This window comes from Pristiophorus japonicus, chromosome 2 (genome assembly GCF_044704955.1).
Source record: "Pristiophorus japonicus isolate sPriJap1 chromosome 2, sPriJap1.hap1, whole genome shotgun sequence".
In the NCBI taxonomy this organism is placed as follows: Eukaryota; Metazoa; Chordata; class Chondrichthyes; family Pristiophoridae; genus Pristiophorus; species Pristiophorus japonicus.
Window position 1 is genome coordinate 120,517,042 of NC_091978.1, and position 26,557 is coordinate 120,543,598.

The 26,557-nt window shown below is 42.0% G+C and overlaps 1 protein-coding gene across 3 annotated transcripts in view; it reads left to right on the plus strand.

The window, feature by feature from the left end:
• The first annotated feature begins 3,242 nt into the window (after positions 1 to 3,242).
• LOC139240573 (vasculin-like) overlaps positions 3,243 to 26,557 on the plus strand; it is a 134,964-nt gene continuing 111,649 nt past the window's right edge. The window contains exons 1-4 of one of the 3 annotated variants that reach the window (XM_070869127.1): positions 3,243 to 3,261; positions 3,804 to 3,844; positions 6,584 to 6,755; positions 6,956 to 7,074. In XM_070869127.1, the coding sequence (XP_070725228.1) occupies positions 7,012 to 7,074 (63 nt within the window). In that variant the 5' untranslated portion in view covers positions 3,243 to 3,261; positions 3,804 to 3,844; positions 6,584 to 6,755; positions 6,956 to 7,011. Of the gene's footprint in view, positions 3,262 to 3,354; positions 3,845 to 6,583; positions 6,756 to 6,955; positions 7,075 to 26,557 lie in introns of those variants that run through there. The other 2 variants (XM_070869119.1, XM_070869135.1) reach the window with 2 other exon arrangements.

A 26,557-nucleotide genomic window follows, 5' to 3' on the forward strand; every position in this document is an offset into this window, starting at 1 on the left:
AATTTCTTTTCCCTTTTTGTGCTTATCCAGCTTCCTCTTAAATGCATCTCTGTTGCCCAAAAGACTCCATATGGTAGCGAGTTCCATATTCTCAACATTGTCTGAGTAAAGACGTTTCTTCTGAATTCCTTGCTGGATTTATGAGTGACTATCTTATATTTATGGCCTCTAGTTTTGGACTTCCCCACAAGTGGTCAAACCACTTCATACTTTTAAAGAGCTCTATCAGGTCATCTCTCAGTTATTCTTTTCTAAGGAAAAGAGCCCGAGCCTGTTCGGTTTTTCCTGAACCTCTCAGTTCTGGCATTATCCTTGTTAAATCTTTTTTGCACTTTTACCAGTGCTTCTACATCCTTTCGTAATATGGAGACCAAAACTGTGCAAAGTACTCCAACTGTGGTCCAATCATGATTCGATATAAGTTTAACATTACTTCTCTGCGTTTCAATTCTATTCAAGAAATTAACCCCAAAGCTTTATTTGCACTTATTACTTTTGTGACCATGCATTGCTATTTTAATGATTTGTGAATCTGTACCCTTAAACCCCTTTGCTCCTCAACCCATTTACACTCCTATTTTGCAAGGAGTAGGTGGCCTCCTTATTCCTCCTACCAAAATGCACCACCTCATACTTATCTAACTGAAATTCCTTTGCCATTTACACACCCCTTTCGCAAGTTTGTTAATAGCATCTTGTATTTTGTCGCAGTCTTCTTCAATGTTAACTATATCCCTCCTATGAATGGGTCAGACTCCCTGCCCTGTTAGATGAGTTACTATCTGCCCACTATTGGATAGGTCACTGACTCTGCCCATGTTGGAATGGTCACTAACTCTCCGCCCCTGTTGGAATGGTCACTGACTCTGCCCGTTGGATATGTCTGACTCTCTGCCCCTGTTGAATGGGTCATTGATTCTCTGCTCCTGTTGAATGGGTCATTGATTCTCTGCTCCTGTTGGATGGGTCACTGACACTCTATCTCTGTTGGATGAATCGCTGCCTCTCTGTTGGGTCACCGACTCTGCCCATTGGATATGTCTGACTCTCCGCCCCTGTTGGATCGGTTACTGACTCTGCCCCTGTTGGATGGGTCATTGATTCTCTGCCCCTATTGGATGGGTCATTTGACTCTCTGCTCCTGTTGGAATGGTCACTGACTCTGCCCATTGGATATGTCTGACTCTCTGCCCTGTTGGATAGGTCACTGACTCTCTGCCCTGTTGGATAGGTCACTGACTCTCTGCCCCTGTTGGATGGGTCAATGATTCTCTACCCCTGTTGGATAGGTCACTGACTCTGCCCCTGTTGGAATGGTCACTGACTCTGCCCGTTGGATGGGTCACTGACTCTGCCCCTGTTGGATGGGTCACTGACTCTCTGCCCCTATTGGATGGGTCAGATTAATGGGAAAGCGGGTTTTGTAGAGGACACAGAGAGGCTGCAAAGAGATTTGGATAGGTTAAGCGAATGGGCTAAGGTTTGGCAGATGGAATACAATGTCGGAAAATGTGAGGTCATCCACCTTGGGAAAAAAAACAGTAAAAGGGAATATTATTTGAATGGGGAGAAATTACAACATGCTGCGGTGCAGAGGGACCTGGGGGTCCTTGTGCATGAATCCCAAAAAGTTAGTTTGCACGTGCAGCAGGTAATCAGGAAGGCGAATGGAATGTTGGCCTTCATTGCAAGAGGGATGGAGTACAAAAGCAGGGAGGTCCTGCTGCAACTGTATAGGGTATTGGTGAGGCTGCACCTGGAGTACTGCGTGCAGTTTTGGTCACCTTACTTAAGGAAGGATATACTGGCTTTGGAGGGGGTACAGAGACGATTCACTAGGCCGATTCCGGAGATGAGGGGGTTACCTTATGATGATAGATTGAGTAGACTGGGTCTTTACTCGTTGGGAGTTCAGAAGGATGAGGGGTGATCTTATAGAAACATTTAAAATAATGAAAGGGATAGACAAGATAGAGGCAGAGAGGTTGTTTCCACTGGTAGGGGAGACTAGAACTAGGGGGCACAGCCTCAAAATACGGGGGAGCCAATTTAAAACCGAGTTGAGAAGGAATTTCTTCTCCCAGAGGGTTGTGAATCTGTGGAATTCTCTGCCCAAGGAAGCAGTTGAGGCTAGCTCAATGAATGTATTCAAGTCACAGATAGATAGATTTTTAACCGAGAAGGGAATTAAGGGTTACGGGGAGAGGGCGGGTAAGTGGAGCTGAGTCCACGGCCAGATCAGCCATGATCTTATTGAATGGCGGAGCAGGCTCAAGGGGCTGGATGGCCGACTCCTGTTCCTAATTCTTATTATGTCACTAACTCTGCCCCTGTTGGATAGGTCACTGACTCTCTTCCCCTTGTTGGATGGGTCACTGACTCTCTGCCCCTGTTGGATAGGTCACTAACTCTCTGCCCCTGTTGGATGGGTCACTGACTCTGCCCCTGTTGGATGGGTCACTGACTCTCTGCCCCTGTTGGATGGGTCACTGACTCTCTGCCCCTGTTGGATGGGTCACTGACTCTCTGCCCCTGTTGGATGGGTCACTGACTCTGCCCCTGTTGGATGGGTCACTGACTCTCTGCCCCTGTTGGATGGGTCACTGACTCTCTGCCCCTGTTGGATGGGTCACTGACTCTCTGCCCCTGTTGGATGGGTCACTGACTCTGCCCCTGTTGGATGGGTCACTGACTCTCTGCCCCTGTTGGATGGGTCACTGACTCTCTGCCCCTGTTGGATAGGTCACTGACTCTGCCCCTGTTGGATGGGTCACTGACTCTCTGCCCCTGTTGGATGGGTCACGGCCTCTGTCCCTGTTGGATGGGTCACTGACTCTCTGCCCCTGTTGGATGGGTCACGGCCTCTGTCCCTGTTGGATGGGTCACGGCCTCTGTCCCTGTTGGATGGGTCACGGCCTCTGCCCCTGTTGGATAGGTCACTAACTCTCTGCCCCTGTTGGATGGGTCACGGCCTCTTTGCCCCACACAGGACGGGTTGCTGTCTCTCGCTCCTGTCTCATGCTGCGTACAGTTTGAATTTGAGTTTTAAATCTAACCGCCATCCCTTCGGGAGCACGCGCTGCCTGCAGCCGCTGAGCAGACCCACCAGGCAGCGCGCTTTTCTCGCGAGAACTGATGCGCGGTCTTTAAAAATATATTCCAATTGGATGACCCCTTATTGAACGTCACCCACGTAAAGGTCACCCTGTAAAGCACCTTTATTCTTCACCTAATATGTTACAGCAATTGAGCGAGCGAAAGGTGAGGTGGCAGAGCTGAGCGCCCTCAGCAGCGGTGTGTGCGCAGCCCCCGCGCGTGCTGGAGCTTCCTACTTTGCTTTTTCTTCGCTTCTTAGTTTCGTCGTGACGTCAGGAAAGCGACCAGGCCGTTTACGTCATCATCCGTTGCCCGAGGTCGCCCAACTTTCCAGATTGTGAAGGCAGTGGAAGAGTTTGAGGATTTAATTTAGAATCAGGAAAGGAGCAGTCTTCCGTGCTTGACTCTTGTTGCATTTTTATCTAGTGGCGATGAAGCCCTGTCGTGCGTGTGTTTGCAGCTTATTCTTCCTCTCAGATTGGTAGATTTCCTGAATCTTTTCATTCATTCCGCTTTCCCAAATATTTACAAACGTGAAAAATTTCTGAGGCCTAATTATCGCTATTTGTAAACCAGAATAAAAATAAAACCGTTGCTGTTTGTTATTAAAACTTCACTTTCTGTTACCGAGTTCTTGTCAGAACTTCCTTGTGTTCAATCTGAATATTTTTGAATCTGGCATTAATTACATCATATTATTGGTTAAGGTAACTCAACTTCACTGTTATGCCGCGGGATATCTGCAACAGTAAGTATATATTTCATATTTTTTAAATGTTGAATTTTATGTATACCGGCTTTCATATTGACACTTGTAGTATAAACATAACTGAATAACCTGATTGGTTAAATATACAAAAACGCCTACAATTGAAATTTAAACCTTCAATTTCATGGGGTTTGTGGTCTAGCACAATTTGGGAAAAATGTTTATGAATTGATTTTGATATTAGCCAGTGTAACAAAGTATTAAAAAAAATCATTGTGTGGATTTGCAAAAAACACTAAATTCCAGTTGTTAGAAACTGAAGAGATTAGGACCACAGCTACGGTAAAGACAGTTTCTTTCAAGAGGAGGATGGCTAATTGGATTTTAAAATTCCAGAGCCTTGATGTTTTTGAGCGTCTGTGAATTCAAATTTAGCAGGTAAATTGAATTGAACCAATGTCCTTCAAACCAACCTCTTTGACCAAGGCTTTGGTCACCTGTCTGAATGTCTCCTTCTTTGACTGTAAATTGTTGTCTGATTATGCTATTGTGAAGTGCCTTGGGATGTTTTACTACATTTAAAGGTGCTATATAAATATGCATGTTGTTCGTGATAAAGTCTAGGAAATTATGTTGATTTTTGAGCCATTCTGACTTGAATGAATATGACCTTTGTGGTACCTGTAGTAAATGAGTGGCGAGTAGTTCTGCAACTTCATTTCTGAAAAGTATGCAAGATATTGTTGCTAATACAGTCTTTAAATTTTGTTAGCTGGTTAGGGATCTGAACTGAATTGGACAGATTGGGGTCTTTTTTGTAGTTGAGTGAGGTGGGAGGAATCAGAATTGTGGTCCAAATTAAGAATGGCCTACAGTTTGAAAGGGATGATGTGATATAGTGGGTTAATGCACCCTCATAGCTTGGACCTGGGTTCAAGCTCAGTTCAAGTTTGTTAGATGTAAGGGTCCTTCTTAAAATGGGTTTGGGCAATCTCAATGCAGTTTTGGTCACTAAATTATCAGTCTCAGTTAGATGCTACAGCAATGGCTAGTGTAAGAAATATAAAAGGCTTATTATATGTAAATATTTGGTACTTTTCTGAACTTGAGACCTTGTTGGCAAGGCATACAGGGAGGTTTAATTTGGCTGCACTTAATGTTTGAATGCTTGATGCTGACACCTGCCGCCAAAAGTGGGAAAAATGATTTGTTTGTCAGTATTAACATTCCTTATCTTGAGCACAAACATTCTCACGAGCTCTGCGTGAACAGAATGTTTGTAGTTTTGGTGTCTCCTATTTATATATTATTCTGTTTTCGAAGTCGGAGTCTGGTGTCAGGTGATGGTAATGAGAGGGAAGTGTTAAGTTTTTAATGTACTTGGTTGAAATATTTTAGATTTATTTGAGTCAGCTGACTTTTTTTAGTGGTGGCAATCTGCATTAGTTTCTGACTCGTAGGGAAGAAAGGGGTTTGTTAAGTGCATTTGAGTTCAATTGATGATTACCTGTATATCATCTGTTTTCAGCTTTGACATTTTTTTTGCTTTCTCATCTTTAGTAAGGGTAATGTATTATGTACATTCATTATAGAGATGCAGTTCTTTGCCATAAAGGCATCTATATTAGATATTCATGTCTGTCTAATTTGATGGATATAATTTCTCATGACAAATTAGTAAGTCTCGATTTAAATTCTAGTAAATTATATTATACTGTTCTCATTTAAAATGTTGTAATTAAACATGATGTTGTATTTATGGATAAAAGGAAATTGTCATCCAAGCCCAATCACGCTTGTTTGCCTCACTTTTTGATTATGCAGTTCTGACACATTGCCTAGTTACAGTTGTAGTTTAACAGAGCATCTGACTCTTGCTGTGTGTCACAGCTTTCAGAGTTGCTATCTCAAGGTTAATTTATTTCCCTTTTAGGAGTGTTCAGAAATCACAAATCTATTCCCTTTTTTAATTGATGCCCAGCATATTTTAAATACAGTTATGCTTTCTTTTTTGGTACTTAATTGAATTCATTGATTTTAATTTAAATACTACTTGGTGGAAACCTTGAGCTTGTGAATTAATATGGTATACATTTGAGTTAAAGGTATTGCGTGATTTAACAAGATAAATGTCTTCAATGCCAAGTATTGATTACTACAATAGTCTTTTGTGTTTAGCTGTAATCTTGTAGCTTTCACCTACTTCCTGTATGGAAATAGACATATTGCCACTATTGATATTCCTTTTTAGTATGAAATCTTTATTTCTCTTTGATATTTGTGTTTATCCCCTCTCTCTGTTTTGTATTGCTCAACATGAGTCAGTACAAACTGCATAGTACTAGGTGCCATTTCTGGAGTTGTGAAGGGTTTCTGGTATTTAATCATCTTTTTCAAACTAGCCTTGGTGGGCCTAAGGGAGTGCGATATTTGTGTAAATCTTTCTTGAGCAGTCCATGAAACAGGAGAGAATATGTAAAGTTTCATGAACGTCAGGGCTGTGTGTTGGTGGTGTGATATTTGAAAATGTTCATAATCTGTACATAGTCATCATTGTTGCCAAACTGGATAATTTACGATCTACTCATTGAATTTCCGAAAGTACACAATAGCAGTCACTTCACTGCCAAAAAAAGCCCTTCCAGTGTAAAGTCCCAACTGTCAAACAGATTTTCTTTTGCAGATGGTGTTTTTTTTTCTAAATAGACGATAAGGGGATTGCTTTTGAATTCCATGAAAATGTCGTCTGAATTTCATTTTAAATGTGTATTCCTACAGTTTTCAAACCTTTTGCCGGGTTCATACAGCAATAAATGCTGGTGCGCTTAAAACTGGAAAAATGAACCTTTGAATGACCCTTACGTTGTGCTGCGATGAAAAGAAGCAGAGTCTTGTGGTGCTGTTGCTGGGAAGTTCACACTGTGGAATTGCTCCCTTTCTTTGGAGAAAGGTACTTTGATAGATCCTGAATTGCTTTTCGGGAATAGTGCAATGGCCTATTTGTAGATATTTATCAATAATTAAAGATAAAATAAATATTTCTTAATGAAAAAAAATTGGGTAAAGAAAAAGCTCTTGTATTCTTTGATAATTTGCATTCGGGAAGCAAATAACTGAACTCAAGGTAATCATAAGTTTTCACTTTTGCAGGGATTTGCCATGAGGTGTTGATACCTTATTTTAAAATTCTGAGACATAGGACCTAAATGGCGCAGCATGACTTTGCTCCAGCCTGGCTTAATTTTCCAACTCCACCATCATCAACCAAGGTATTACGAAACAATTGTTAATATTTGCACTTTTGAGTGTTTGAATACTTATGTCCTTTTTTTCCCCTCATTGTTTTTGGTGCACATAATGTGTTTTGTTTTACACGTGTGCGAGGAGATGCATTGTTATAATTTTGTAAGAATTGTAAATCATTTCTTTTCTCATTGAGGATCAATGTGGCCTGTGAATTCTTAACAGATTTGATTGGGCTGTTTTGACCTTTAGTCAGATTTATGAAGCATCCATTTAAAAACAGCAAGAAAATGTTAGGTTATTTCCTGATGATGTGGGAACTCTTGAATACTCAGGGACTTTCTAGTGCTGCATTCAAGTAACATTAGATAATGTGTCCCAACATAAATTGGAATGTTTTAATTTGCATTGGTACAAGTAGCACCATAGAATTTCAGAGCACAGATGGAAGCCAGCTCTTTGCTCGAAAACGAATCCTGCTTCCTGCACTCTCCCCGTAACCCTTCATCTTCATTTGCATCAAATATGTTTGCAGTTTTCCCTTAAAAGCTGCAATAGTCTCTGCCTCACCAATCCCTGTTAGAAAACATTTCATACTCCAATAAGTCTCTGCATAAAGAAATTTCACCTAACCAATCTCCTAAGTCTCTTAGTGACAATTTTAAATCGATGACCCCTCGTCACTAACTTCACAACAAGAGGAAATAGTTTTCCCTATTCACTCTATTCAAAGCCTTAATAATTCTTAGCCTTCTCTGCTCCATTGGAAAGAGTGCCAGGTTCTCGAATTGTTCCTCAATATAGTTTCTGATTCCTGGCATCATCAAGGTGAATCTACACTGAACGGACTCTGGGGGTGGTTTTAAAATTGGACAGGCAGTGGCTAGAGAGCTTATGCCACCTGCTATCCGTCCTAGCTGAAAAGCCTGAGCCATTTTGAGGCCCAGTCTCATTTGGTTACCATGTTGAGCTGTGAGCGCTTTCCAGTACTCATAGGCAGCTTGCTAGATTGGGGGGGTGGGCCAAGCTGGAAGTAGTGTGCTAAAGGGTGGAGCGGGGAGGCAATCACGCAACGAGAGGAGGGGTGCATGGGCGGGTCAGCAAATTTATTGACAAAACTTGTACTTGATGCATATTGAGGATCGCTGGTTTGGCTGCTCAGTGCCTGGTACCAGTGGGCGAAATGTGATTGGTGCATGCTCCACCTATTGGTACCTCCAAAATTGCAGCAGGGTCCTAAGTTTGCATGTTATTGAGCCTCTGCATATTAAAATGGCAGCTGGTGGATTGGAAGCGGGAATGGGATGGTAAATGTTTCACTGCGATAATCAGAGCGCTACTACTCCGGTCGGGCCTTCAAAACACTGTCTCTGTCTTTAATGTCCTTTCCATAATTGGGGCACTAAAGACTGCATGCAGTAATCTAACTGTGGTCTAACCAGTGGAAAAACTTCTGCTTACTAGTTTACTCTTGCATTCTGTGCCTCTTGTTTATAAACTCAAAATGCTGTTGGCCTTTTTGTGGCTTTATCTACTTTTACTTACTTTCAGGAAATTATGTATTTGAACTCCTAGGTCTCTTCCTGCACACCTTTCAGCATCTTTCCATTGACTGTATATTCCTATTCCTTGGTTTTCCTCCCAAAATGTATTGCACACTTGTACAACATTAAATGGTGTCTATTGTTTGTCTGCCATTCCACTAACTTGTCTGTCTATAGTCCTCTTTGCTGTTTGTCAAAATCTCGACAAATTTGTCAGCAAATTGGTATTTTTCCTATCATCTAAATATACACAGAGAAAAAAAGTGCACTCAATGCTGATCGCAAGGGTACATAACTTCCAACTTACTCCAATCTGAGCCTATTGTCCATTTTAGCTAACCTTTTGCACCCTCTCCGTCACCTAACTTTCTATCCATGCTGCTACATTTTTATTTCATACTATACACTGAATCTTTCTAACAAGCCTTTTGTGAGACATAGAAACATAGAAAATAGGTGCAGGAGTAGGCCATTCGGCCCTTCGAGCCTACACCACCATTCAATAAGATCATGGCTGATCATTCCCTCAGTACCCCTTTCCTGCTTTCTCATCATACCCCTTGATCCCTTTAGCCGTAAGGGCCATATCTAACTCCCTCTTGAATATATCCAATGAACTGGCATCAACAACTCCCTGCGGTTGGGAATTCCACAGGTTAACAACTCTCTGTGAAGAAGTTTCTCCTCATCTCAGTTGTAAATGGCCTACCCCTTATCCTAAGACTGTGTTCCCTGGTTCTGGACGTCCCCATTATTGGGAACATTCTTCCTGCATCTAACCTGTCCAGTCCTGTCAGAATCTTAAGTTTCTATGAGATCCCCTCTCATCCTTCTAAACTCCAATGTAGAAAGGCCCAGTTGATCCAGTCTCTCCTCGTATGTCAGTCCTGCCATCCCGGGAATCAGTCTGGTGAACCTTCGCTGCACTCCCTCAATAGCAAGAACGTCCTTCCTCAGATTAGGAAACCAAAACTGAACACAATATTCCAGGTGAGGCCTCACCAAGGCCCTGTACAACTTATGTAAGACCTTCCTGCTCCTATACTCAAATCCCCAAGCTATGAAGGCCGACATACCATTTGCCTTCTTCACTGCCTGTTGCACCTGCATGCCAACTTTCAATAACTGATGTACCATGACACCCAGGTCTCGTTGCACCTCCTCCTTTCTTAATCTGCCGCCATTCAGATAATATTCTGCCTTTGTGTTTTTGCCCCCAAAGTGGATAACTTCACATTTATCCACATTATACTGCATCTGCCATGTATTTGCCCACTCACCTAACCTGTCCAAGTCACCCTGCAGCCTTTTAGCATCCTCCTCACAGCTCACCGCCACCCAGTTTAGTGTCATCTGCAAACTTGGAGATATTACACTCAATTCCTTCATCTAAATCATTAATGTATATTGTAAAGAGCTGGGGTCCCAGCACTGAGCCCTGCGGCACTCCACTGGTCACTGCCTGCCATTCTGAAAAGGACCCGTTTATCCCGATTCTCTGCTTCCTGTCTGCCAACCAGTTCTCTATCCACGTCAGTACATTACCCCCAATACCATGTGCTTTGATTTTGCACACCAATCTCTTGTGTGGGACCTTGTCAAAAGCCTTTTGAAAGTCCAAATACACTACATCCACTGGTTCTCCCTTGTTCACTGTATGAGTTACATCCTCACAAAATTCTAGAAGATTTGTCAAACATGATTTTCCTTTCATAAATCCATGCTGACTTGGACCGATCCTGTCACTGCTTTCCAAATGTGCTGCTATTTCATCTTTAACAACTGATTCCAACATTTCCCCCACTACTGATGTCAGGCTAACGGGTCTATAATTACCTGCTTTCTCTCACTTTAAAAAAAAAAAAAGTGGTGTTAGATTAGCTACTGTTGACAAATCATCACCAATACATCGACTATTTCTAGGGCCACTTCCTTAAGTACTCTGGGATGCAGACTATCAGGCCCCGGGGATTTATCGGTCTTCAATCCCATCAATTTCCCCAACACAATTTCCTGACTAAAGGATTTCCTTCAGTTCCTCCTTCTCGCTAGACCCTCGGTCCCCTAGTATTTCCGGAAGGTTATTTGTGTCTTCCTTAGTGAAGACAGAACCAAAGTATTAAATTGGTTTGACATTTCTTTGTTCCCCATTATAAATTCACCTGAATCTGATTGCAAGGGACCTACGTTTGTATTCACTAATCTTTTTCTCTTCACATATCTATAGAATCTTTTGCAGTCAGTTTTTATGTTCCCAGCAAGCTTCCTCTCATACTCTATTCTCCCCCTCCTAATTGAACCCTTTGTCCAGGGGTTTGCTTTGGCCTTGTTTAACCTGAAGCCATAACATTTCATGGGATCTAGATTTAATGTTGAGGACTCCAAGGGCCACTCCCACCCGACTGTACATCACTGTGCCCCTGCCTCTGGTGGGTCCATCCTGCCGTTAGGACATCTAGCATGGTCATCTGTCCTTTCTGTCACTTCTTTTTAAAAAAAAAAAACACTCTTAAATATGTCAAACATGCATCATCATTAACAAATCCATGCTGGCTGTCCTTAATTGGCCTATATATTTCTAAACGCTCACCAATTTATCTTGAATTATGGATTCCAAGAGTTTGTCCATGACTGATAAACTATCCGGTTATTAGTTATTCGCTTTATCTTTCTCCCCCTTCTAGAATAAAGGTGTTGGAGGAACATTGTCAACTTTCCAGTTCAAGGGCAGAATCTACAGGTTCGGTAGCCTAGTGGTTATAATACTGGACTAGCATCCGAGAGGTGGTGAGTTCACATCCCACCGTAGCAAGTTTTGCACTTGAATGAAATAAATCTGATCATTTATGGGCTAGCACCAGAAAAATAACCATGAAAGCTTCTGGAATTTTGTAGAAACCCAACTGGTTTACTCATGTCCTTCAGGGAGGGGAGCCAACCACTCCCACCCGGTCTGACCCACAGGTAACTTTAGTCCCACACTATGTGGTTGACTCTTGCTAAGTGGCCTCGCAACCCACCCATTTGTAAGCAATCGCTACAAAGTTCAACAATAAGAAGAAAGTTTGGACCTATCAGCAATGGAGTTGAAGTGCAGATCGGCCATGAGCTAATTGCTTAAGTTGCTGTATGGCCTCCTCGTTTTCCTATGATCCAGATATTGTATTAGGATAAGGCAAAGGCAATCTCAGCCCAGTCAAATTCCTCCTCGTGAACATCTGTGAGCTGGTGCCCAAGTTGCAACAGCCTGATCTAGTTGTACTCACAGAATTGTATATGTCTCCAATTTTCCAGACCGCTCCAGCATAATTCTTGACCATGCTATATGTCCTAATGGCAGGATGGACCCACCAGAGGCGGGGGCACAGTGATGTGCAGTTGGGTGGGAATGGCCCTTGTAGTCCTTCACATTAACTCTGGATCCCATGAAATTTTATGGCTTCAGGTTAAACAAGGCCAAAGCAAACCCCTACTGTTGACCACCTACTTCCTCCCCTCAACTTATGAACATCACTTACAGGAAGCATGGGTATACCATGTGATCTGGGTGGGGAAGTTCATTGTGCACATGAAGAGTGCCTTGGTAGTACCATCACTAATCAGAGTTGGCTGGGTCCTGAAGGACCTAGCTGCCAGACAGGGCCTGGGTCAGGTGATGAAGTAATCTAATTGACTTCATCTTCAGCGATCTGTCGCAGACACATCTGTCTAAAACAGAATTGGCAGAAGTGACCACCTTCCAAAGACAACATTTTGTTTCTACTGTGAAAACATTGTTTATCATGTGGTGAGGCACTGCCACTGTGCTAAGTGGTATGGACTAAGATCAGATCGAGTAAGCCTAAACTCAGACATTAATAAAATGCTGTGAATCCTCATCGGCAGCATAATTGTATACCGCAAATCTGTAACCTTGGGGCTTGGCACATTCCTCACTCCATGGACTGGTGGCCACAGCACTAGTTAGGCCACAGCTAGAGTACAGTTCTGGTCACCACATTACAGGAAAAATGTGATTGCACTAGAGAGGGTACAAAAGAGATTTGAGGATGTTGCCAGGACTGGAGAATTTTAGCTATGAGGAAAGATTGGATAGGCTAGGGTTGTTTTCTTTGTCACAGAGGAGGCTGAGGGGAGATGATTGAAGTGCATAAAATTGTGAGAGGCCTAGATAGAGTGGATAGGCAGGACCTATTTTCTCTAGCAGAAGAGGTCAATAACCAGGGGGCATAGATTTAAAGTAATTGGTAGAAGGACTAGAGGGGTGTTGAGAACTATTTTCACCCAGAAAGTGGTGGGGGTCTGGAACTCACTATCTGAAAAGATGGTAGAGGCTGAAATGGTCATCACATTTAAAAAGTACTTGGATATGCACTTGAAGTGCCACAACCTGCAAGGCTACGGACCAAGAGCTGGAAAGTGGGATTAGGCTGGATAGCTCTTTTTCGGCTGGCACAGACATGATGGGTTGAATGGCCTCCTGTGCCATAAATTTCTATGATGGCCACTATCAAGCCAAGAGACCAACCCTGGTTCAATGCAAAGTGCAGAAGGGTGTGTTCACAACAGCAAAATGTAGACCTTAGAATGAGGTAAGAACCTAGTGAATTTGTACACTGGGTTTCATGCTAAAAAAACTAAAATAGAGGCTATAGCCAGCGAAGTGGCCCTGCGATCAATGGATCAGAGCATAGCTCTACAGCCCTACCGCATTCAGTTGAAAATGGTGGTGCACAACCAGGCAACTAACAGGAGAAGGAGGAGGCACTATGAACATCCCCATCCTCAACCTCGGTGGAGAAAAGCACATGAGTGCAAAAGAAAAGTCTGAAGCGTTAGTAAGTCTCTTCAGTCCAAAGTGCTGAATGGATGAGCCGACTTCGCCTCCTTCCAGGATCTCCACCATCATCGATACAGATGTCCAGTCAATTTGGGTTACTCCACGTGACATTATAAAACAGCTAAGTGCAGTGGACACAGCAAAGCCTGATAACATCCCAGTGGTATTGTTGCAGCCATGTACCAGAGAAGGCCGCTCCATTAGCTAAGCTTTCACATTGGCATTTTTCAAACAATATGGAAGGTATGTCCTATTCCCAAAAATCGAGACAAATCTAATTACACGGTCAGTGTCATCCCAATCATATTGATTGGGATAAACCCGTAATGGAAGGAGCCATCAATAGTACCATCAAGCAACAGCTACTCACCAATAACCAGCTCGCCAATCCTCACCCACAAGGATTGTTGTTCAAACAAAGACTTTCATTACCTTCTTGGGGCTATTGTGGATAGACAATGAATACAGCCTTGCCTGCATCACCCACATCCCAAAAAGAATTACATTTTTTAAAGATAATTTACATATTTTCAGATGAATTCAAAATGTGTGGCTAGATCCTACGGTATCTTCTCTGACTTCTTTCAACAGCTTAGGATTCATACCAGCTGGACCACGAATTCTGCTAATTTGTGTGAACAAATTCCTTTTGCAGTTATATCCAACAATTATTCCACATCCTCCTCCAGTACAACAATGTTCTTAGTTCGACTGTCATTTGTAAAAAATTGCATCAAAATAATTATTTAATGTCATAACTACATCCTCCAAAATTAGACTGCTTTCATCCCTGAGTAGTTCTACCCTGTTATTTTTTTAAATGTTTATAAAAGCCTGTACTATTTAAAGAATGAATTTGAAGTATTAATACATAATTTACAACAAACATACTTTCCTTTTGAGGCACAAAAACCCCACAAGAAAAGTGATCCGACCGTGGCTAACGAGAAGTTAAAGATAGTATTAGATCAAAGGAAGAGGCTTTTCATGTTGCCAAAAAGCAGTAAGCCTGAGGATTTTAAAATTCAGCAAAGGAGGACCAAAAAATTGATAAAGAAAGGGAAATTAGAATGAGTAAACTAGTGAGACATAAAAACAGACCGTAAAAGCTTCTATTGGTATGTTTTTTAAAAAAAATTAGCGCAAGTAAATGTGGGTCCCCTACAAGCTGAGCCAAGAGAAATTATAATGGGAATAATGAAATGGCAGAGAAATTAAACAACTTCTTTGTGTCTGTCTTCATGGAAGAAGACACGAAAAACCTCCCGGAAATAGTGGAGTATCAGGGGTCTAACGAGAATGAGGAACTGAAAGAAATTAGTATTCGTAAAAAAAAATAGCACTGAGGAAATTAATGGGACTGAAAGCTGATAAATTACCTGGACCTAATGGCTTGCACCCTAGGGTTTTGAAAGAGGTGGATGTCGAGATAGTGGATGCATTGGTTGTTATCTTCCAAAATTCCATCGATTCTGGAACGCTGCCGGCAGATTGGAAGGTAGCTAATGTAACCCTGCTATTTAAGACAGGAGGGAGAAAGAAAACAGGGCCTGACATCAGTAGCAGGGAAAATGCTGAAATCTCTTAAGGATGTGGTAACAGGGAAAAGAATAATAGGATTGGGCAGAATCAACATGGATTTATGAAAGGGAAATCATGTTTGACAAATCTGCTAGAGCTTTTTGATGTAACTAGCAGAATAGATAAGGGGGCGGGGGGGAGCCCAGTGGATGTGGTGTATTTGGATTTTCAGAAGGCATTCGATAAGTGCCACACAAGAGGTTAATAAACAAAAAATTAGGGATCATGGGATTGGGGGTAATATATAATAGCATGGATTGAGGATTAGTTAACAGATGGAAAACAGAGAGTCGGAATAAACGGGTAATTTTCAGGTTGGCAGACTTTAATTATTGGGGTGCTGCAAGGATTGGTGCTTGGGCCCCTAGCCATTCATAATCTACATCAATGATTTGGATGAGGGGACCAAATGTAATGTAATCAAGTTTGCTGCTGATACAAAGCTAGGTGGGAATGTAAGTTGTGAGGAGGATGCAAAGAAACTTCAAGGGGATATAGACAGGCTAAGTGAGTGGGCAAGAACATAGCAAATGGAATATAATGTGGAGAAATGTGAAGTTATCCACTTTGGTAAAAAGGTCAGAGATTGGGAAGTGTTGGTGTTCAGAGGGACCCGAGTGTCCCTGTACACGAATCACTGAAAGTTAGCATGCAGGTACAGCAAGCAATTAAGGAAGCCAATGGTATGGTGGCCTTTATTACAAGAGGATTTGAGTATAAGAGTAAAGACGTCTTACTGCAATTATATCGATGCCTGGTAAGACTGCACCTGGAGTGTTGTTTACAGTTTTGGTCTCCTTACCTAAGGAAAGATATACTTGCTATTGAGGGAGTGCAAAAAAGGTTCAACAGACTGATTCCTGGGATGGGGTTGATTGTCCTTTGAGGAGAGATTGAGTAGACTAGGTTTATATTCTCCGGAGTTTAGAAGAATGAGGTCTGATCTCATTGAAACATACAAAATTCTTGCAGGGCTTGACGGGGTATATGCAGGGAGGGTGTTCCTTCTGGCTGAGGAATCCAGAACCAGGGGTCACAGTCCCAGAATAAGGGCCATGCAGAACTGAGATGAGGAGAAACGTCTGCACTCAGAGGGTTGTGAATCTCTGGAATTCTCTACCCCAGAGGGCTGTGGAGGCTCAGTCTTTGAGTGAGTATATTCAAGACTGAAATCGACAAATTTTTGGATATTAAGGGAATCGAGGAATATGGGGATAGAGTAAGAAAGTGAGTTGAGGTTGAAGATCAGCCATGATCTCATTGAATGGCAGAGCAGGCTCGAGGGGCCGAATGGCCTACTCCTGCTCCTAATTCTATTTCCTTTCATAATATCTTGTTTTATATATTTTTAGTCTTTTAAGCTCCCTTTTGACCCCCCCCCCCCCATTAGCCTTGTTATATTGTTCATTATATTAATTTTATCACATGCCTCCCTTTTTAGTTTTAATCTCTCTTTATCCAGAGAACTGTATTTTTTTGATGCAACCCCTTCATAGGAATATATTTACTATGTATTCTATTCATCTCGCATTTAAAGATTTCCATTGAGGATCCATTGACCTGTTTCTTAACTCTTGTACCCAGTTAATTTGGCATGACTCTTTTTATATCTCTTTGAACTTTGTCTTTTGCCAGTCCAGAACCTTATGACTCTATTACTTTTTCTAAACTAATTTTGATTGCTCTATCCCAATTGTTTTTCCATTCCTCAGTCAGTAATTGACCTAATTCATTATTAAGAACCAAATCGTGCAATACGTCTTTCCTTGTTGGACAATCATAGAATCATAGAATGTTACAGCACAGAAGTAGGCCATTTGGCACATTGTGCCCGTGCTGGCTCTTTGGTAGAGTTATCCAGTTAATCCCACTCCCCTGCTCTTTCCCCATACCCCTGTAAAATATTTTTTCCAAGTATTTAACCAATTCACTTTTGAATGTTCCTATTGAATTTGCTTACATCACTCTTTCAGGCATTATATTCTAGATCACAACAACTCTGTTTTAAAAAAAAAAATGCTTCCCCATGTCACCCATGTTCTTTTGCCAATCACCTTAAATTGGTGTCCTCTGGTTACTGATCCTCCTTGAAACAGTTTTTCCTTACTGTGTCAAAAATGTTCATAATTTTGAAGACCTCTATCAAATCTCCTCTTAACCTTCTCTGCTCTAAGGAGAATAGTCTTAGCTTCTCCAGTCTTGCCACATAACTGAAGTGTCTCATCTCTGGTACCATTCCAATAAATCTCTTCTGCACCCTTTCCAAGGCCTTGATATCCTTCCTAAAATGTGGTGCTCCCCATAACTTTCTTCTTCCCTATGTCTGTTGAAATTGTTATAAATAGGAATATTCAGTTCCTGGTGCTGTCCAAAACTAAGGTTGTATTATACAACTGTGTTATAGCTTTTATATCATGTCTTTTCATAGTTATTAATGTTTTTCATGACCAGTTTTTTTTTTTTGAAACCTTGAACCTTATTCTTTTTCTTGGTTTTCTCACTTTTTTTTATATCCCTTGTCCCTTTTGCCACAGTACTTTTTAAAATCTCTCAATACCTCATCGCCTCTTCGTTTATTTTAGATGACTGTTTCTTTGTGAGGAAATTTAGATAGTACTGTAGGAGTTCCTTATGCCTGGCTTGTTAATGCACGGTAAACGGGTAAAGATAGTGTTTCAATGGCACTTCATCTTAAGGCAGCAGTAAAAGCAAAAAAAAAATCTTTTTTTTTTTGTTTGTGCTGGTTTATAAAATTTGCAAATATATTTTCACCTCTACTTGTATGTTCATTTTCTGCAAGTTTTAAAATACTCTTTAGCATGTGTTTCAGGCAGACATTCACACAATCAACTTCCTTTTCTGACCCACGTGTTAGCTGATATTGTAAGTGACCCTCTCTCCTTAGACACTTTCCCCTTCCTTTCCAAAACCACTGTTATCAGCACCCCCCTCAAAAAAAACTACCTTTGACTCCTCTGTACCTTCCCCACTCCATCTCCCTCCCTGGTGACTGTATCAGGCATAACCAAACTGTAGCAACCTCGGTGTCAATTCAACCTCAAGCTGAGCTTCTGGCTCAATATCCTCTCCATCACAAAGACTTCCAACCCCATAATATTATCCACATCTGCCCCAACCTTCATCCATCTGCTGTTGAAATTCCATTAATCTCTTGGGTGGGAGACCAGCTTGCACCCTCAGAGTTTACATTTGTTCAAATGTTTGCTACCTGTCTCCTACCCTGCTTGCCCATCACTGACCTACGTTGGCTCCTGGTCTCCCACATCTCGGATTTAAAATTCTTATCCATGTGTTTACATTTTCCTATGGCCTCATCCCTCTCTATCTCTTAATTTGCTCCAGCACGACAAGCCCTACATTTTCCCCTTCCCCATACTGTATTCCTCTGACTCTCTTGTGAATTTCTCCGTCCCTTTGCCCCATCATTGTTGGCCTTGCCATCAGCTGCATAGGTCCCTCTTTTTTTGGAATTCATTCCCCAAATCATTTGCCTCTCCACTTCCTCTTCCTTTTAAGTCTCTGTTTGTTTAAAACTGACATTTTACACCATGTGTTTGGTTATCCCTGCCTAATATCTGCTTCTTTGACTTGGCGTCTTTATATTTTGACTCCAATGTGAAGTGCCTTGCAGTTTTTTCTATGTTAAAGACTCCATATAAATGCAAATTGTTGTTCATTACTGATTCTTCAGGTTGCTCAATTAGGGATGATATCATATCTGCTTGTCATAACATAAGAAATAGGAGTAGGCCATTTGGCCCCTCGACCGTGCTCCGATATTCAATAAGATCATGGCTGATCTGATCATGTACTCAGCTTCACTTCCCTCCCCGCTCCCCATAACCCTTTACTCCCTTATTGCTCAAAATTTTGTGTCTCTCCGGTTTTAATATATTCAATGACCCAGCCTCCAGGGCTCCCTGGGGCAGAGAAGTCCATAGATTTACAACCCTCAGAAGAAATTTTTCCTCATCTCAGTTTGAATATGCAAAGTGTTTTGGCCATGAGCACTGTGCTAAAATAAGAGTGTATTGAAAGAATTCTCTGGGCAAGTGTCTTGATGGAAATAAATCGACAGTAAGTACATCTTCAGTCAAGACTGAAGAACATGAAATAACTTGAGCATCTCAAGCATTCTGGAGTATTCAGAGCTGTAAAAGTTAGCTCTTCTTAGTTTTTCAATTCTACTTGAAATTACTTAATTTATCCAGCCGTGTGAGCCTAAAGGTTATTTTATTTTGGAAAGCAGTGGTATGTTTTTGTCTTCTATACTTGGTATTAAACACAGTCAGACATGGGATGTTGTGTTTTATTTAGCTATGCAAATCAGTCATCTAATTGAATCTAATTAGTGTGCAAAATTAAAGCACATAGGCTTGGAGGTAATATACTTGCATGGATTGAAAATTGGTTAACTGACAGGAAACCGAGAGTAGGAATAAACGGGTCTTTTTTGGGGTGGCCGGCAGTGATTAGTTGGGTACCATTGGTATCAGTGCTTGGAGCCCCAGCTGTTCACAATATATTAAGATTTGGATGAGGGAATCAAATGTAATATTTCCAAGTTTGCTGACGACACAAAACTAGGTGTGGTTGTGAGGAGGATGCAAAGACACTGCAAGGCGATTTTAGATAGGTTGAGTGAGTGGGCAAACACATGGCAGATGCAGTATAATGTGGATAAACGTGAAGTTATCCATTTCGGTTAGAAAAACATAAAGACAAAGTATTATTTAAATGGTGATAGCTTGGGAAGTGTCGATGTACAGAGGGACCTGGGTATCCTTGTATACCAGTCATTGAAAGCAAACATGTAGGTGCAGCAAGCAGTTAGGAAGGCAAATTGTATGTTGCCCTTCATTGCAAGAGGATTTGAGTACAGGAGCGCAAGGATGACTTACGACAGTTATACAGGGCCTTGGTGAAACCGCACCTGGAGTATTGTGTGCAGTTTTGGTCTCCTTGCCTAAGAAAGGATATACTTGCCATAGAGGGAGTGCAGTGAAAGTTCACCAGATTGATTCCTGGAATGGCAGGACTGTCTTATGAGGAGAGATTGGGTCGACTAGGCCTGTATTCACTAGAGTTTAGAAGAATGAGAGGCGATCTCATTGAAATGTATAAAATTTTGATGGTGTTGGACATACTGGATGTGGGGACAATGTTTCCCCTGGCTGGGAAGTCTAGAACAAGAGGTCACAGTCTCAGGACACAAGAATAAGAACATAAGAAATAGGAACAGGAGTAGGCCATACGGTCCCTCGAGCCTGCTCAGCCATTCAATAAGATCATGGCTGATCTGATTATGGATTCAGCTCCACCTCCCTGTCCGCTCCCCATAACCTCTTCTTGTTTAAGAAACGGTCTATTTCTGTCTTAAATTTATTCAATGTCTCAGCTTCCATAGCTCTCTGAGGCAGGGAATTCCACAGATTTAAAGCCCTCTGGGAAGAAATTTCTTCTCTTTTCAGTTTTAAATGGGCGGCCCCTTATTCTAAGATTATGCCCCCTAGTTCTAGTCTTCCCCCATCAGTGGAAACATCCTCTCTGCATCCACCTTGTCAAGCCCCCTCATAATCTATACGTTTCAATAAGATCACCTCATTCTTCTGAATTCCAGTGAGTAGAGACCCAACCTACTCAACTTTTCCTCATAAGTCAACCCCCTCATCTCCGGAATCAACCTAGTGAACCTTCTCTGAACTGCCTCCAAAGCAAGTATATCCTTTCGTTAATATGGCAACAAAAACTGCATGCAGTATTCCAGGTGTGGCCTCACCAATATCCTACATAACTGTAGCAAGACTTCCCTGCTTTATACTTCATCCCCTTTGCAATAAAGGCCAAGATTCCATTGGCCTTCCTGATCACTTGCTGTACCTGCATACGATCCTTTTGTGTTTCATGCACAAGTACCCCCAGGTCCCGCTGTACTGCAGCACTTTGCAATCTTTCTCCATTTAAATAATAACTTGCTCTTTGATTTTTTTTCTGCCAAAGTGCACGACCTCGCACTTTCCAACATTATACTCCATCTGCCAAATTTTTGCCCACTCACTTAGTCTGTCTATGTCCTTTTGCAGATTTTGTGTCTCCTCCTCACACATTGCTTTTCCTCCCATCTTTGTAACTTCAGCAAACTTGGCTACGTTACACTCAGTCCCTTCTTCCCAGTTGTTAATATAGATTGTAAATAGTTGGGGTCCCAGCATTGATCCCGACGGCACCCCACTAGTTACTGGTTGCCAACCAGAGAATGAACCATTTATCCCAACTCTCCGTCTTCTGTTAGTTAGCCAATCCTCTATCCATGCTAATGTATTGCCCCCAACCCTGTGAACTTTTATCTTGTGCAGTAATCTTTTATGTGGCACCTTGTCAAATGCCTTATGGAAGATATATGGGGTAGGAAATTTAGGACTGAGATGAAGAGAAATGTTTTCACTCGGAGGGTGGTGAACCTGTGGAATTCAGCCAAGTCACTGAATAAATTTAAGAAGGAGATAGATAGATTTCTAGACACAAAAGACATCAAGGGGTATGGGAAGAAAGCGGGAATATGGTGTTGAGATAGAGGATCAGCCATGATCATATCGAATGGCGGTGTAGGCTCGAAGGGCCGAATGGCCGCCTACTATTTTCTGTGTTTCTATGGAACCTGTTCTTTCCACATGTACAGTTGGATTTTGCTGTGGTTGGGTATATGCAGCCAGTGTTATTGTGATTTATTCTCTTGTGCTGGTACATCCTAGTGTATTGTTATTAGTGGTGAGTGCCACAGTATCCTTCCGAATGTTAGTCTTGTTAGATTTGCTTTTAAAAGATTCATGACTATTTCTGAAATTTAAAAAGATTTCTCGCAAAGATACAGTAATCAGCATTCCTTGTAGTAATGCGTATAGACATTCTATTTTAGCATTGTAATACCCGAGTTAGTATATAAGATGACAACGTGCATTTAGATAGTGTTTTTTTTACATCATAAATTGTGCCAAGGTGCTGCACAGGAGCGTTATCAAACAAAATTTGACACTGAGCCACATGAGATGCAAGGACAGGTGACCAAAAGCTTGGACAAAGACATAAGTTTTAACAAGCATCTTAAAGGAGGAAAGCAAAGTGGAGAGGTTTAGCGAGGGAATTCTGGAGCTTGGGGCCGAGTTGATAATGATTGGCTAATATCGTCACAGTGTGGATCTTAAGAACATAGTGTTATGCAAAGATTAGATGCTTAAAGGAGATCTGTGCTGAGCTGCCCACAGAGCTCAGTTAGAGTTCCAATCTCTGATCTCCGCTGTGATAGTAGTAGGGGTATTGCAATTGGTTTCATCGTCCCTCAGCGAGGGAGGGGTTAAGCAGCTGAGGTTCTGGTTCCAGGTCCTGATTGCCATCCATTGACCACTAGAAAGTGCACATACAGGTGTTGGATGATGTTTGGGCATGATTGTAATTCTCTACCACTGCTGCTCCATAAATTAATAATTTTGCCAACAAGGTGCACATGTGAAGAATGGCCACTTGGGTGAGGTGCCAGAAGGGTGCTGGCACTCATTCAGTTATACCCAGCAAGGGGGATTGCATCCAGCAAAAGTGAAGGGCAGGCGAGAAGAAAGTTGGAAACAAAAACGGGAGCTCTATGCTATTGGCCTAGCCAGTGCTTTTTAAGTTTTAAAAACATGACTAGAATAATGTACAGTAACAATTCCCAGTGGTGTTATGCTTTTCTTGTACAAAAAAACGTAATAGATATTTAAAGGATCACTGGATTGAACACAAAACCCTATGTTCCAGCACTTATTGTCCAGGCTTACATATGAAGAAAGGCCACTTGGATGAAGTATGGGACAGTTGCGGGTTCTTACCTATGTTGTCTTCTTCTTCCCGGCATCCAACACTTAAAGATTTTATTTCTTCACTGAATATTCTTTGGAGTTGATGGCTATGACTCATTTTGTTTGAGTACCTAAAACTGAAGTCTGGTATGTTTGCATCATTACACAGCTTGGGTAGTAGAGTTCATTAACACATGCAATGTTGTTTCTGTTGCTGAAACCCTCATGCATGCTTTTATTACCTCCAGACTCTACTGTTCCAAAGCTTTCCACTTTCCACCCGCTGTAAATGTCAACTCATCCAAAACGTTGCTGTCTGTATCCTTCCTAACTTGCATCAAGTCCTGTTCACCCATCACCCCTGTGTTCGCTGACCTACATTGACTTCTGGTCTGGCAACGCTTGAGTTAAAATACTCACCTTAGTGTTCAAATCCCTCCATGGCCTCGCGCCTCCCTTTCTCTGTAACTTCCTCCAGCCCTACAACCCTCCGAGATCTCTGCGCTCTTCCAATTTCAGCCTCTTGTGCATCCCCGATTTCTATTGCCCTACTATTGAGGGCCATTCTTTCAGCTGTCTCGGCCCTAAGCTCTGGAATTCCCTCCCTAAACCTCTCCGCCTCTCTACCATGCTCTCCTCCTTTAGGATGCTCCTCAAAACCATGCTTTTGATCACCTATCCAAATATTTCTGTTACTTGATCTCAAATATTGTTGGATAATACTCCTATGAAGTGCCTTGGAACATTTTACTACTTTTAAAGGCGCTATATAAATGAAAGTTGTAATCACACTGATGCCTTTCCTAGTCGTCAAGTCACTATCCGCTCATCCTGTTCATTGTGTCATTGGTGTCCTTTTGAGATGTATGGGAGGAGAGTTTCCTCTTCGGGTCCCATCGGGAAATTGGATCCAATCGGGAAGTTGGGCCCAAAATGTGCTTAAAATTGCGCTGGTTAGATTAGGCTTCAAGTTAATTTGTATTATCACAAACATGCAATCTTCAATGAACCAGCGCAATTGGGTAGCGTAACAGAACATAACTTTTTTTTATTCCATTGAGAAATATATTCCTTGATGTATTTAAAAATGGTTACCTAGTGCATTTTTATTATTACAGCTAAAAATTGATTTATTAGCAAAAATAAGCAATTTTATTACGTGTTTCCAGCCCTCCAATTGTTAGTAACCTGATTTAAAATCACTGAAAATGACTTTAAAAATCTACACCTGAATGGGAGTATGACTAATTGGATCGTGCTTTCAAAGAGCAGGCACCAGGCATGATGGGCAGAATGCTCTCCTGTAAGATTTCTAAATCTCTGGCATTAAATTGACAGTGAGACGATTATTTTAAAACAATTCGTAACAGTTTATTAAACACAGACACATGCACATTTATCAGCAGTCGTCAGTTACTAGTTACAATAGATACAATGTTATGATGATGATTTATAAAAAGGTATACGTCACTTTCCTCTGGCTGGCTGGCTGGCTAAATATACGGCCTGCTGTTTCGGCTGGTCTTTGAGCAGGCGTTTTGCCGTGTGCCCAGGAGAGAGGGCAAACTGTGGCTTGAGTTTTTTTTATATCCCTGAAGTCCATTGTTCCTCCGAAAGCCTCAGGATTGGACTTTGGTTCTAGGGCAGTTCCTTATTGGCTCTCCTCACTCGTGTGTCTGCTGGACTGGCCCAGCTATCCCTTGATTAGGTTTAATGGCTTTTCAATTAACTCAATACACAAACAGCATGCTGGAGTTCTGTGAGCTTCCATTTTGAATCTTTCAAAACTGTCTTTTCGTATAGTCTACACTTTCAACATTTATACATACACAGAATCAATTTTATTACTGAACACTTTTATTCTTACAAACTCCCCACCTTGAGGGTGAAATATCCTTAATGACACCTCATATGGTTTATCTCCTCAAGGCTCACATATCATAAACATTGAGAGGATTCTGATAACTCTGCTGTTTATGGGTTTTAAACTTGGAGAGAAAAGTGGATGGTCTGACTTGGTCCCCACCTCGTAGGCCACATGTAGGGGATTTACTATAATACAATAACATCTCCAGCGGAGGCGCTCCCCTTCCCGTATCTTCAATGCACCATTGCTTCTCAAAGCACATTGATGATCGTGAGTTACAGAAACATAGAAAATAGGTGCAGGAGTAGGCCCTTCGAGCCTGCACCACCATTCGATAAGATCATGGCTGATCATTTCCCTCAGTGCCCCTTTCCTGCTTTCTCTCCATACCCCTTGATCCCTTTAGCTGTAAGGGCCATATCTAACTCCCTCTTGAATATATCCAATAAACTGGCATCGACAACTCTCTGCGACAGGGAATTCCACAGATTAACAACTCTGAGTGAAGAAGTTTGTCCTCATCTCAGTCCTAAATGGCCTACCCCTTATCCTAAGACTGTGTCCCCTGGTTCTGGACTTCCCCAACATCGGGAACAATCTACCCGCATCTAACCTGTCCCGTCCCGTCAGAATCTTGTATGTTTCGATGAGATCCCCTCTCATCCTTCTCAACTCCAGTGTATAAAGGCCCAGTTGATCCAGTCCGGCCATCCTGGGAATCAGTCTGGTGAACCTTCGCTGCACTCCCTCAATAGCAAGAACGTCCTTCCTCAGATTAGAAGACCAAAATTGAACACTATTCCAGGTGAGGCCTCACCTAAGGCCCTGTACAACTGCAGTAAGACCTCCCTGCTCCTATACTCAAATCCCCGAGCTATGAAGGCCAACATACCATTTGCCGCCTTCACCGCCTGCTGTACCTGTATGCCAACTTTCAATGACTGATGAACCATGATATCCAGGTCTCGTTGCATCTCCCCTTTTCCTAATCTGCCACCATTCAGATAATATTCTGTCTTCGCGTTTTTGCCCCCAAAGTGGATAACCTCACATTTATATCCACATTATACTGCATCTGCCATGCATTTGTCCACTCACCTAACCTGTCCAAGTCACCCTGCAGCCTCTTGGTGTCCCCCTCACAGCTCATACCGCCACCCAGTTTAGTGTCATCTGCAAACTTGGAGATATTACACTCCCTTCATCTAAATCATTAATATATATTGTAAAGAGGTGGGAGTCCCAGCACTGAGCCCTGCGGCACTCCACTAGTCACTGCCTGCCATCCTGAAAAGGACCCGTTTATCCCGACTCTCTGCTTCCTGTCTGCCAACCAGTTCTCTATCCACGTCAGTATATTACCCCCAATACCATGCGCTTTGATTTTGCACAACAATCTCTTGTGTGGGACCTTGTCAAAAGCCTTTTGAAAGTCCAAATACACCACAACCACTGGTTCTCCCTTGTCCACTGTACGAGTTACATTCTCAAAAAATTCCAGAAGATTTGTCAAGCATGATTTCTCTTTCATAAATCCATGCTGACTTGGACTGATCCTGTCGCTGCTTTCCAAATGCGCTGCTATTTTATGCTTAATAATTGATTCCAACATTTTCCCCACCACTGATGTCAGGCTAACGGGTCTATAAATACCCGCTTCTCTCTCCCTCCCTTTTTTTAAAAAGTGGTGTTATATTAGCTACCCTGAGGAACTGATCCTGAGTCGATCCCAAGCTGCAGCTCCCGCTTCGCCATCTTCCCTTGGATTCGGTCGTGACCAGTATCGTCCTGACTAGCGTGAGGTTGCGTAACATGGTCTGTGGG